This window comes from Oreochromis aureus, linkage group 11 (assembly GCF_013358895.1).
Source record: "Oreochromis aureus strain Israel breed Guangdong linkage group 11, ZZ_aureus, whole genome shotgun sequence".
Classification (NCBI taxonomy): Eukaryota; Metazoa; Chordata; class Actinopteri; order Cichliformes; family Cichlidae; genus Oreochromis; species Oreochromis aureus.
Window position 1 is genome coordinate 36,047,388 of NC_052952.1, and position 13,165 is coordinate 36,060,552.

The 13,165-nt window shown below is 42.8% G+C and overlaps 1 protein-coding gene across 1 annotated transcript in view; it reads right to left on the reverse strand.

The window, feature by feature from the left end:
- Positions 1 to 13,165, reverse strand: part of LOC116319476 — a 146,177-nt gene that overhangs the window by 107,835 nt on the left and 25,177 nt on the right. The window contains exon 10 of the mRNA XM_039619944.1: positions 8,851 to 8,894. Within this exon, the coding sequence (XP_039475878.1) occupies positions 8,851 to 8,894 (44 nt within the window). The remainder of the gene's footprint in view (positions 1 to 8,850; positions 8,895 to 13,165) is intronic.

Below are 13,165 nucleotides of genomic sequence, written 5' to 3' on the forward strand. Positions count from 1 at the left end.
AATTTAAATATGGTAAAACTGAGGCAGAGATTGTTAATTCTAAAGAAAGGAGTAAAATGAACTGAATTCTGTTTAGAAGATAAATTGCTGGTGTTAATAAGAAGTTGTACACCAAACTTAGAGGGAAATTGTGGGAATAAAGGATATGCTTGGGGAAAAATAGTGAACATTTTATGAGTAGAAAATGTGGGATTTCTTTTTGATTTTTAGGATAAGTTGTCACAGTGGCATAATGTTAGAATGTTGTTATAATGTAGGCTTTAGAAACAGATAGTAAATAGATTTATTTTTAGGGTAGAGGAGAGCTTTTATGAGGATGTTAAAAGTCTCACTGACTCAAATGAATAATATTGGAGATTATATATGTAGAAAGGATTTTTTTCATACACATTGCATTTTGGTGCCTTTAACGGAGTTGTGGCTCAGAGAGTCGTCTCTTGAGGGTCATAAACTTTTGGTTAACATGATTAGCCAATCTACTGTGAGAATGACCTGAGTTATTGAAGGATTGCACACGCTTACAGACATATGGAGTTCTTAACACACATGACAGTATTGACTTGAGGCAAAAGGCCTGAAATTCCTTTAGCTTTTAACTGAATTTGAGTTGACCCAATAACAAGTGACAGAAAAGAGGAACTGAATAGGAGTTTCGGTTGTGACTAAATGGGGTGACATGTAAAATATTGAGATAACACCTGCAGCTCTAAATTAGTCTTATTATATAAAATGACAGAATAACAAATGCTGGTTGAAGTGACTAAGTTTTTGTTTAAAACAGAAGCAAAGGAAAAAAGCTTATATAGTTTGGTTAAGTCTGATAAAGTATAAATTAGAGCGAATCATTACATTAAGAGCAGCAAAATGAAATAAAGTGATATATTAAAACAGGTTATAACACAGGAACTGTGAGCTTTAAAATGAAGTTAGTGTCAACACACAGAAGTTGTTCCTAGGGAGCTTTTAGCTATGATGAAAGTTATTTAGGAGTAATTGATTATATGCTTAAACTTAGTTGATTAAAATGGTTGTTTTCCTTTGATGCTTTAGTAGAATAAGCTGATATAACGATTTTCTTGATACATTTTCTTGTGATAGGTGACTTTAGGTGAGAGGAACTTGCAGCAGCGACAGTTATGTGCACAGGATGCTGAGAATCAGATAAGGAACCAACAGGAAGCCTGCAGGGACGTGCAAGCAGTGCTTTGAGAGTTTTACAAATGCTGACTACGGTTGAATGAGATATAAAAATAAAAGTCAAAAAACCAAATACAAAATTAGGTTCGTGTTTTGAGTAATATTAGCTGGAATCAGGTTTGAATAAAGTAGGGAGAAAGTGTTTTCTATCCTTTACAGGAGGAGATTTCCACGAGAGAGGGACCAGGACGAACCTGACTTTACCCATGGAGTGTTCTTAGGGGAGCTGGCATTTCTAGAGAGGGTCAGAGTAATGTTATAGTGTATGGTGACCCTTTTAAGGGTCACCAAGAGAGGAGTGTCAGGAATAGAAATATTTTACTGCTATTATTTGCTGCTATTTTATAATCATCATTAACATTTCAGTATTAATAGTGATGTTGCATTTAGATGCATTCAGATGTTCAAATATATGGTTATAGCCTTTATTACAGGTCCAAAGAAGAACCATTTTAAATGGTTGAGTTGAATCTATAATTTAAATGTTATTAATGCTTTTATGATCTCTGTGTAGAGGGCAGAGACAGGAAAATACACTTTGTGCCAAAATGAGACAGGAAACGCGCGTCTGCAGAGCATACTTTTGCAGAAGTGAAACTGAAAGCAAAGAGAGCATTTAAGGGCGAGACATACACATCCAGACACGCACGCAGTACACAGCATGTGCACGCCCTCGCACGTGCACGCACAGACACACATACACACACACACTGTTGGGGTGTAGGTGAAAGTTGACTGATGAAGCAGTAGATGCACGATGCGAGAGCTGAGCTGGCTTACGGAAACCACCGGGAGAAGATGGAAGCCAGTGTACTTTTAATTGTGCCTTAAGTTGTCAAATAGAACATTTGTGGTTTTGAAGCTGATGTATGTGATGACGCAAGGAGGGGGCGTCACTAAATATACTCTGATGCATATAAAACTGTATTTTGATGTTAGGAGGATGAGATTGTGGGGCTGTCTGCTTACAGAGTCCGCTCATTCTCCCACGCGTGTCATTTCATTAAAATCATCGTCTTTACCCTTTGGACCAGTGTGGTTACTTGCATTCCTCCTGTGTTTCCTTCCTATATTTTTGAACCATAACACGACCCCACCACAGAGAAAACTGCACCCACCCCATCATCCACTCATCTTCCAGACTACACAAGAGAATAGACGCCCAGGCCGAGATCTTCCTCCACCTCTCCTGTATCTCCCCCTCCTGCAGAGAGAGTTCCTGAAGAAAGGAAAGCTCCTGCAAGATGTGACAACCTCCACCAGTTGAAGAGCCCCCCAGTTGGCTCGATGCACCGGCGGCACCCTGCGCCAGGGCCGGGCCCCCCACACCCACCCGCCCACAACCCCGGCAGCACACCAACCAGGACCCAAACCCCTGAGGCCCGGCCAGGGCCCCTTGCCCAGAGACGGAGCGCCCCAGAACCTCACGCCCGTCCCGGATCCACCCTGGGCAGCCAGGCTACCAGGTCAGTAACCCACGTCCGTCAGCACAGACCCTCCCTAGCCCCGCTGCACGCAGCCACGAGGAAACCGTCACCTAAGAGCCGACAGAGCCCCTAATTGGCCATGACCGCTACCCCGGGTTGATCCCCCCAAGGAAGATGCTCCCGGGGAACCCCCCGACGCCCTAAGCCTGTCCCTACCCCCACACCAATCACAACAGTGAAGGCGGGACCAAACTATGACCCCACACCCCACTAGGTGATGGAGCTGATCAAAGGAGCCCAGAGCAATTGATCTGATGTGGTGGCAGAGGCTGTATCAAGACTAATGTAATCTAATAGATAATTTCTATATTGGTTAGAATTAAGATTATTTTTATTTTTCCAGTTCATGAGGACTGTTTTCTTGGCAATGCATAGGGCAGTGAAAACCATATGGGCTATATTCTTTTCCGTAGTGACATTATCTAAGCTGCCCAACAAACACACTAAAGGGGAAGTTGGAATGTTACATTTCAGACACTTTGATAAGTCTTCACATATCTCGCGCCAAAACTTCTGAACTGGTGGACAGAACCAAAGAGCGTGGATATAATTGTCCGGTGAATTGGTTTGGCAGTGTAAGCAGTTGTCGGTAGACGTAAAGCCCATCTTGAACATCCGATGACCTGTATAGTGCACTCTGTGTAGTGTTTTGTATTGAATTAATTGAAGACTGGGATTTCTAATTAGATTAAAGGTTTTTAAGCAAATCTGAGACCAGAAGTTCTGGTCTAAGTTAACTGATAAATCCGCTTCCCATTTTGCAATAGGAAGTGATATTGATTCATCTGTTTTAGAAAGCATTCTGTCTGTATATTTTGGATAGTAATTTGGGGTTTTAAGAGCAAAAAATTGAACCACACTTGGTGGTGTTTGTAGATCATCTTGACCCAGTTTAAATCTCTTTTTTACTATGGATTTAATTTGTTGATATTCTAAAAAATTTTTCTTGTTGATCCCATATTGTGTAACTAGTCTGTCAAATGAAATAAATTCTGTTCCTTCTAATATATGTTCTAAGTATTTAATTCCTTTACCACTCCAATCTGAAAAGTTTATCATATTATTGTTTTGTAATATGTCAGGGTTGTTCCAGATAGGTGTACGTTTGCATGGGATTAATGAAGACTCTGTCAACTTCAGAAACTCCCACCACGCTGTCAGAGAAGAGCTGATGTTGACGCTTTTAAAGCATTCATGTCGTTGGATGTTTGAGCTGATAAATGGTAGATCTGAAATCTCTAGATTATTGCAAAGTGCTTGTTCTACATCTAGCCAAGGTTCATCTAAGAGGGTATGTTTTAGCCATCCTGAGATAAACTGAAGCCTGTTGGCTAAGAAGTAATGCTGAAAGTTAGGTAGTTCTAATCCTCCTTTATCCTTGGTCTTTTGTAGTGTTTTTAAGCTTATACGTGGGGGTTTATTTTTCCAAAGGAATTTGGACATATATGAATCTAGAGAACTGAACCAATCTTATGGCGGTTTAGTTGGGATCATTGAGAATAAATAATTTATTTTGGTAATACCATCATTTTATAGTGGCAACCCTTCCCATGAGTGATATGGGTAGACATTTCCACCTAGCTAGATCACCTTCTACCTTCTTTAAAAGTGGGATATGGTTTAATTTAGTTAGATCTGCAAGCTTAGGAGAAACATTAATACCTAAATATTTTATATTTCCCGATTGCAGTGGAGTAGAAGAGGAATTATGGAAGGAGCAATTAATCGGAAGGACTGTAGATTTTGACCAGTTAATTGAGTAATCTGATATTCTTGCAAAAGAGTTTATCAGTTCAATCACCCCAGAGATATTGGTTTGTGAATTTTGGAGAAAGAGTAACACATCATCCGCATAAAGGCTGATTTTATGTTCCACGTTCTTGCATTTTATGCCTTTAATTACTGAATTCTGTCTAATTGCTGCTGCTAGTGGTTCGATAAAAATTGCAAACAGTGAAGGGAGAGTGGGCATCCCTGCCTGGTGCCCCTCAGGAGACAGAAGCTGGAGGATGTCTGGTCATTTGTTCTGACACAAGCTGTTGGGGAATTATATAATATTTTTAACCAGTTGATGAAAGAAGATCCAAAACCAAATTTGTGTAAAGTTGCAAATAGAAATTTCCAGTTAACTCTGTCAAATGCTTTTTCTGCATCTAAAGAAAATATTGTAGTTTCAGGTTTTTTACTGTATGAGTAGTCTATCAAATTAAGTAATCTCACGTGTATTTGTTGATGAGTGCCTACCTTTTATGAATCCAGTTTGGTCAGGATGAATTAAGAGGGGGTTATTTTCTCTAGTCTCTTCGAGAGAGCTTTGCAGATTATTTTAAGGTCTACATTAATAAGGGATATTGGACGATAGCTTGAGGGATATACAGGGTCTTTGCCTGGTTTTAGCAGGAGATTAATGTTTGCAGAATTCATATTTGATGGAAGTCTGCCATTTTCTTTGATTTCCAACAACGTTCTGTAAAAACTGGTGTTAGAATCGTCCAGAATTCTTTGTAGAATTCTGCAGGAAAGCCATCTGGGCCTGGAGCCTTATTATTGGGCATACTTATCAGGGCTTCCTGGAGTTCACCTGGTGTCAGTGGCGAATCTAGTGCCATTGCTTGAGTGTCTAATAATTTTGGGAGAGTTATGTTGTCTAAAAACTGATCAATTTCCTTTTTAGATGGGTTTATTTGTGGTGAATACAACGTTTTATAGAAATCCCTGAAAATGTTGTTTATTTGTTTCGGTCATATATTGTGTTCCCAGATGAATCTTGAACAGCACATATAGTTGTTTTTCTTTATTTATTTTTAGCTGATTTGCTAGAAATTGACCGGATTTATTACTATGTTCATAATTTTGTAAGCGTAGTCTTTGTACTAAGAATTTTGTTTTTTATCAATTATCTCATTTAATTCTAGTTTTGTTTTGCGTATTTTGTTCAGTGTTTCCTGATCTTGGTGGGACGCGTAGGCTTCTTCTAGTGATTTGATGGTTTTTCTAATTCCTGAATATTTTTGTTTTCTTCTTTCTTTTATGTGATGAAAAAGAAATTATTTTACCTCTCATCACAGCTTTCCCTGCTTCCCATAGAACAGAAGCTGATGTTCCGGGAGTGTCATTAAAGTCTAAATATGAAGTCCACTCTTTTTAAAATATTTAATAAAGTCTTCATCTTTAAGCAGTGATGTATTAAATCTCCAGTTTTACTTGGCGTAGTATTAATCTTGTGCATTAGTGTTAAAGATACAGGAGCATGATCGCTGACAGCTATAGTGTGAATCTCAGTGTCTGAAATGTCACTCAGCAGTGAGCTGCTGACCAAAAATAATCCAGACGAGAGTAAGAGTGATGCACATGAGAGAAAAAGTATATTCCTTACTGGTGGGGTGAAGGGAGCGCCATGCATCGCAAAGACCAAAGTCGCTCATATACTGTTTGATTATATTTGTGGACTGCCAATTACGCTGAGTTCCTGCTGTATTGAGCCTATCCATTTCTTCATTTAGTCCAAGGTTGAGGTCGCCTCCAAGAACAAGTGTGCCATCTAAGTGTTCAGAGAGTGCACTGAAAAAACCGTGAAAAAATGAGGGATCATCAACATTTGGACCATATACACTTACAATACATAGCTTTTTATCACATATAGATAGTTTAATGATTAAGAATCTGCCCTCTGGATCTATAACTGTATCGAGTACCATCCCCTGATTACTGGTATGTGTATTTATAGTGTGTGTTCACCCGTCCTCATTGCTGGTTCGTCTGTGTTTTTTCCCTCGGTCTCCCTGTGTCTCTCTGTGTATTTCCCCGGACCTCCCTGCATCTTCGTTTCTGGTTTGTTTTGTTAGTTTTGCCCAGTTTAGGTTTTCCAGTTTCATGTCCACCCGCACCGTTTGCTGTTTGTATTTTCTCTTGTCATTAAACTCACGTGCACCCGAGCTGCCGCTTCCTGGTCCTAAATAATTCCCACACGGCTTGCCCCGGCAGACCGTGACAGTTGCTCTCTTTATTTGCTTGTTTTCTCTTCTTTTTCTCTCAACAGGTGATCCAGGAGTTTTTTTTTCTTTTTTCTCTCTCCTTCTCTTTTTAAGTGCCCTTTCTCACTGTCCCACTTCCTCTCTGTTTTTCTTTTCCTTCATCTTTCTTTCTCCCTTTCCTATCCCCTAGTCATGTCTGTCCCGTCTGTAACAACTGAAAATAAAATAAAATAAATATTAACAACAAAGGTCGATCAAATGGATCAATACGGCAAGGCCGTGATGATCCACTTGGTAAAGTAAATCCATTGGGTATTCTTGTTGACCTTCAGACAACAATTCTGATGGCTAAAGAACCAAATGTGACAGGCAAAAAAAGATGAAATGCATTAGATGAAAAGATGGATGTAATGCAACATCTGATTAAGCACTACTCCACACGGATACACCTTAAGAAAAATCTGGCATATATCCTTAAGGTAAAGAACACCTTACCGGTCTGAAACAAAAGATGACAAAGACAGAGTAATGACAGTGTGCCACATGGCTTCAGCAAGGCATAGAGACAGCAAAGTTGAATCCTGGCAAACAATAGGTCAAGCCACCATAAAGAAACCCCCAAGGTGGATCCCTTAAAGTAGCTGAACTTGAGATTATAGGCAAATACTTTAAGAATAAATCAGTGCATTGCAGAAGGGTGAGCCTGTTAAAAGGAGTAGCCACATATATAAGCCCAATCCATTTCGCTCAGTTCAAACACCCTGATCTGAGCTCATTCTAAAAGAAATACACAAGTAAATAGGTCATGGCAGATGTCACCATGTTCTGTCGAAGCTACATCAAAAATTCTGGATTCATGGAGCTAGCGGCACTATCAGGAAAGTTCTATCCAAATGCACTGTGTCGACAATTACATGGCGTCATTGATCAACAAGGGATGGTCGGCCTGTCACAGAACAGAGTCACACCTGACAAGCCGTCATTCACAAGGACAGGACTAGACTATTTTGGGCCCTTTGATGTCAAGCTTGGAAGAAGCACTATGAAGACATAGTGTAATCTTCATCTGTTTGGCTAGTTGAGCTGTACACTTAGAGGTAGCAGCATCTTTGGATACCGCTCTTTGCAAATTTTAGAGCTGCTCTCAGATAATGGGGCCAATTTTGTTGGTGCAGAGCGAGAACTTAGGAACGCTTTGACTCAGAAGGGCATTAGGTGTGTCTTTAACATTCCAGCTCCTTTCCATCATTGAGCACTACTGGAATGATTGATTAGATCCATCAGAAAAATCCTCAGTGCCACTCTTAAAGCTCAGATTCTGGATGAGGAAAGCCTTTAGACATTTCTTTGTGAAGCTGAAGTGGTCTTCAAATTTGGCCCATTATTACACTTTCCAACATCCCTAATGGATTGGAGGCACTCTAATCATCTCCTGCTCCAAGGCCATCTCTGTCCCCAGTACTTTTCCAGAAAGAGAACATCTATGCACGCCAAAGATGGAAGCAAGTATGGCAGATCTTTTCTGGAAACGTTTGGTGAGAGAATATTTGCCTCAGCTCTAGACATGGCTGAAGTGGTTACATGTGTCAACAAACTTTGTCTGGAGACATTGTTTTGCTTGTGAATCAAACAGCATCGTGAACTAGGCTCGTTTGTAGGGTAACACACGTCATGCCATAAGAACATGGACTTGTTCACATGGTTCACTTGAAGACCAAGACCAGTAGGGTGGATAGACTAATCACTACGGTCTGTCTGCTTCTAGAAGAAGTATAAGTCAGCAGTATGAGTCAGTAGAGACTGTACTCCCAGGATATTTCATGTACTGGTGACCTCTGACATCAGAAGAAAGAAGAAACAGTGTTCTATCGACTGAATACTTAAGCTCTTAACATTGATTATTGTATTAAGTTGTTGGACATGTTCATAGACTGACTACCATCATGTTTTTTCTGCAATAACACCGTGATGATGTAAGTAGTAATATTTTTCAGAATGATCAAACAGTTATTCTGATTTTGTTAAAAAGTTCATGAGATGTTTTGATCAGCTGATAACCTACCTCACTGCACAGGCTGATTTTTTTCAATGAAAATAAATCATTTAAAATTTTGTAGTTCAAAGATTTATAAGGTGCATTTGTTGAATGAAAGCTGGATGATCTGAAGTCAGACAGATGTGACATTACTTACTTTGTGGATCAGTGCAGGCCAACGTTCATCCTCAGAGTGTTTCTCTGACAGAAAAGAAATATTAAAAGGTTCATTCATGACTGATTTAACATCAGTGTTAATAATCAGACACTTTGAAATAACTGATACTTTGATTTCATTCTGATGATCCTTGTAAGTTGGATTAATAACAACATTAAACTTCTTAACATGAAGTCATATTTGATGGAAATAGGGCTGGGTATCGTCACATCGTTGGGAAGCGCATCTGTAACTGAAAGGTCACCGGTTCGATCCCTGGGCTCTCTGGCCTGGTCATTGTGTCGCTGGGCATGACACTTTACCTACCACCTACTGGTGTTGGCCAGAGGGGCCGATGGCACGATATGGCAGCCTCACTTCTGTCAGTCTGCCGCAGGGCAGCTGTGGCTACAACTGTAGCTTGCATCCACCAGTGTGTGAATGTGAGAGTGAATGAATAGTGGAATTGTAAAGCGCTTTGGGTGCCTTGAAAAGCGCTATATAAATGCAATCCATTATTATTATTACTGATTTCTAGAATCGATTCGATTCCGATTCACAAGGTCCCGAATTGATTCGATCCACGATTCGATTCGATTCAGTTCGATTCGATCCGATTCTATTTGAATGTGGGAAATTTTGCCTCAGACAGCCAAAAATCTTATAATTCAGATCATGCATCAGTACATTTCCATATTTTTATATCTATAAAAAGAAAGCTGACACTTGCCAGACTTTATCAAAGGTGTGAGCATCACAGCAGATGCCTTTGTGTCAAAGTAACTGAGGATAAAACACAGAAAAACGTGAAGGTGATTTTCCTGGCCTATGATTTTATAAAAACATTCTGCAGTAGATCAAAAACGAAAGAAAACCATTAACATATGAACATTAACTGATGCTGCTGAAGTGAAGCAGAGCAAAGTTACAGAGGTTTTATTAGAGACACAGCTAAGCATTTTGCAATTTTGCATAATTTTAAGAAGTTTAAATTTGTTCAGCAGCCTATTGAACGGCAGAAATTAGGTTTTCTTTTCGGAAGTAAGTAAAAGGAAAAAAACAGCGGCCGACAGCGCTGTAAACAACGGTAGACTTGTGTGTAACAAGCAAGCGAATAATGCAGAAAACAGAGATTTTTAGATGGGAAACCGTTCTTGAAGTACAATGAGAGAGAGAGAGAGCTGTGCATGAAGTGTGATTTTATCGTGGTGGAAGCAAAACAGCAAAAGTAAGAGGGAATTCATGGCGATGTTTATGTGAAGCGTAGTTTGGATCTATTTTTTTGCTGCTGGTTCAGTCAATATTGTTTGGAGAGAGATATAACCTACAGCTTCAGAATCTAGCGCTAAACACAAAGCGCGGACCCGCCGAAACAGCAGAATCAGCGAGCTGTCGGCTTTCAGCCCCGACCGTGTCCGTCGGGCGAGAAAGACGACATCTCACTGTTTCTTATCCGTCGGCGGTCCGCGCTTTGTGTTTACATCTTTGTGCAGAATCCGTGTACCTGCTTTCATTTACTGTTTTAGCTGTTTGGTGGTTGTTGAAATTTTGTGAGGTTTAACCTGAGATTCTGGGGTTTCGGGCAAAATAAATTTATATTAAAAAATCGATTCAGGATTTTAATGAATCGATATCACGTTGTTCAAGCCAGAATCGATTTTAATCGATAAATCGATTATCAAAACCCACCCCTAGATGGAAAACTATTAAACTGTGAGGAAATGATTCAGTTCTGTTTCATTCAGTAATTCTTCTTCTTCATCTTTATATCAATGAGTGTATTTATTGATTCATTTCACTAGCTGGGGCCACATCCCCGATTTTACGTTTGTCAGCATTTTAGTAGGTAAAAGTGAATGCTTTGACATGAATTGAGCTGCGGTTTGGGGAAGGCCTTGAAGGGGACTGGTGATGGCTTACGGGCCTGGCAGATCCCCATGTAATAAATAGAAGTGAAGAAGTTGAAGAATGGAGAACAAGGAGGAAGGGAGGGTGGGGCACGTAAACAAGAATGATTAGCTTGCAGAACTGGGGGGACCTATATAGATGACAGCCAGAAGGAGCGTGTTTGGAGGCGTGGTCCTGCTCCTGAAATTCCATCCATCCACCCATCTTCATCCGCTTTATCTGGGGCCGGGTCGCGGGGGCAGCAGCCCAAGCAGAGAAGCCCAGACCTGCCTCTCCCCAGCTACCTCCTCCAGCTTATCCAGGGGAACACCAAGGCGTTCCCAGACCAGCCGAGAGATATAATCTCTCCAGCGTGTCCTGGGTCTGCCCCAGGGCTTCCTCCCGGTGGGACATGCCCGGAACACCTCACCCAGGTGCCCAGGAGGCATCCTTGTCAGATGCTCAAACCACCTCAGCTGGCTCCTTTCGATGTGGAGGAGCAGCGGCTCTACTCTGAGCCCCTCCCGGATGGCCGAACTTCTCACCCCTATCTCTAAGGGAGAGGCCAGCCACCCTTCGGAGGAAGCTCATTTTCGCCCGCTTGTATCCGCGATCTCGTTCTTTCGGGTCACTACCCACAGCTCGTAGCCATAGGTGAGGGTAGGGACGTAGATCGACCGGTAAATTGAGAGCTTCGCTTTTACACTCAGCTCCCTCTTCACCACGACGGACCGGTGCAGCCGCAGCACCAATCCGTCTGTCGATCTCCGGCTCCCTTCTCCCATCACTTGCGAACAAGACCCCAAGATACTTGAACTCCTCCACTTGGGGCAGGAACTCATCCCCGAACCGGAGTGGGCACTCCACCTTTTTCCGGCTGAGAACCATGGCCTCAGATTTGGAGGTGCTGATCCTCATTCCCGCTGCTTCACACTCGGCTGCGAACCGTTCCAGTGCGAGCTGGAGGCCGTCACCTGATAAAGCCAACAGATCCACATCATCCGCGAAAAGCAGAGATGAGATTCTGAGGCCACCGAAGTGAAAGCCCTCCGCCACTTGGCTGTACCTAGAAATCCTGTCCATAGAAATTATGAGCAGAATCTGTGACAAAGGACAGCCCTGGCGGATCCCATCACTTACTGGGAACGAGTCCGACTTATTGCTGGCAATGCGAACCAAGCTCTTGCAACGGTTGTATAGGGATCGAATGGCCCGTAGCAATGGGCCAGACACCCCATACTTCCGCAGCACCTCCCACAGGACACTCCGAGGGACACGGTCGAATGCCTTCTCCAAGTCCACAAAACACATGTAGACTGGTTGGGCAAACTCCCATGCACCCTCAAGTATCTTTGATAGGATAAAGAGCGGGTCCAGTGTTCCGCGACCAAGACGAAAACCGCATTATTCCTCCTGTATCCGAGGTTCGACTAGCGGACGAACTCTCCTTTCCAGCACCCTGGCATAGACTTTCCCAGGGAGGCTGAGGAGTGTGATCCCCTGTAGTTGAACACACCCTCTGGTCCCCCCTTCTTAAAGATGGGGGACCACCACCCCGGTTTGCCAGTCCAGGGTACTGCCCCTGATCTCCACGCAACATTGTAGAGGCATGTCAACCAGGACAGCCCTACAACGTCCAGAACCTTCAGGAACTCGGGCGGACCTCATCAACACCAGGGCTCTGGCACCAAGGAGTTGTTTAACTGCCTCAGTGACCTCGCCTCCGAAATTGGCGGGTCATTCCCCTCATTCCCAGACTCTGCTTCCTCCTCGGAAGACGTGTCAGTGGGATTAAGGAGGTCCTCGAAGTATTCCTTCCGCCACCTGACAATTTTCTCAGTCGAAGTCAGCAGCGCTCTGCCAGCACTATACACAGTGCAGGTAGCGCACCGCTTTCCCCTCCTGAGACGCCTGACGGTTTGCCAGAATCTCTTCGAGGCAGTCCGAAAGTCTTTTTCCATGGCCTCTCCGAACTCCTCCCACACCCAAGTTTTTGCTTCAGCCACTGCCCAAGCCGCTTTCCGCTTGGCCTGTCGATACCTGTCGGCTGCCTCCGGAGTCCCACAGGCTAACCAAGCTGGATAGGACTCCTTCGTCAGCTTGGTGGTTCCTTTCACCTCTGGTGTCCACCATTTGGTTCGGGGATTATCACCACGGCAGGCACCAACCACCTTGCGGCCGCAGCTCATTGCAGCAGCTTCGGCAATGGAGATGCTGAACATGGTCTATTCAGACTCAATGTCCTCGGAATGCTGTTGAAGCTCTGCCGGAGGTGTGTGTTGAAGATCTCTCGGACTGGGGCCTCTGCTAGACGTTCCGGGCACACCCTCACTATGCGTTTAGGTACACCAGGTCTGTCCAGCGTCCTCCCCCGCCACCTGATCCAACTCACCACCAGGTGGTGATCAGTTGACAGCTCAGCCCCTCT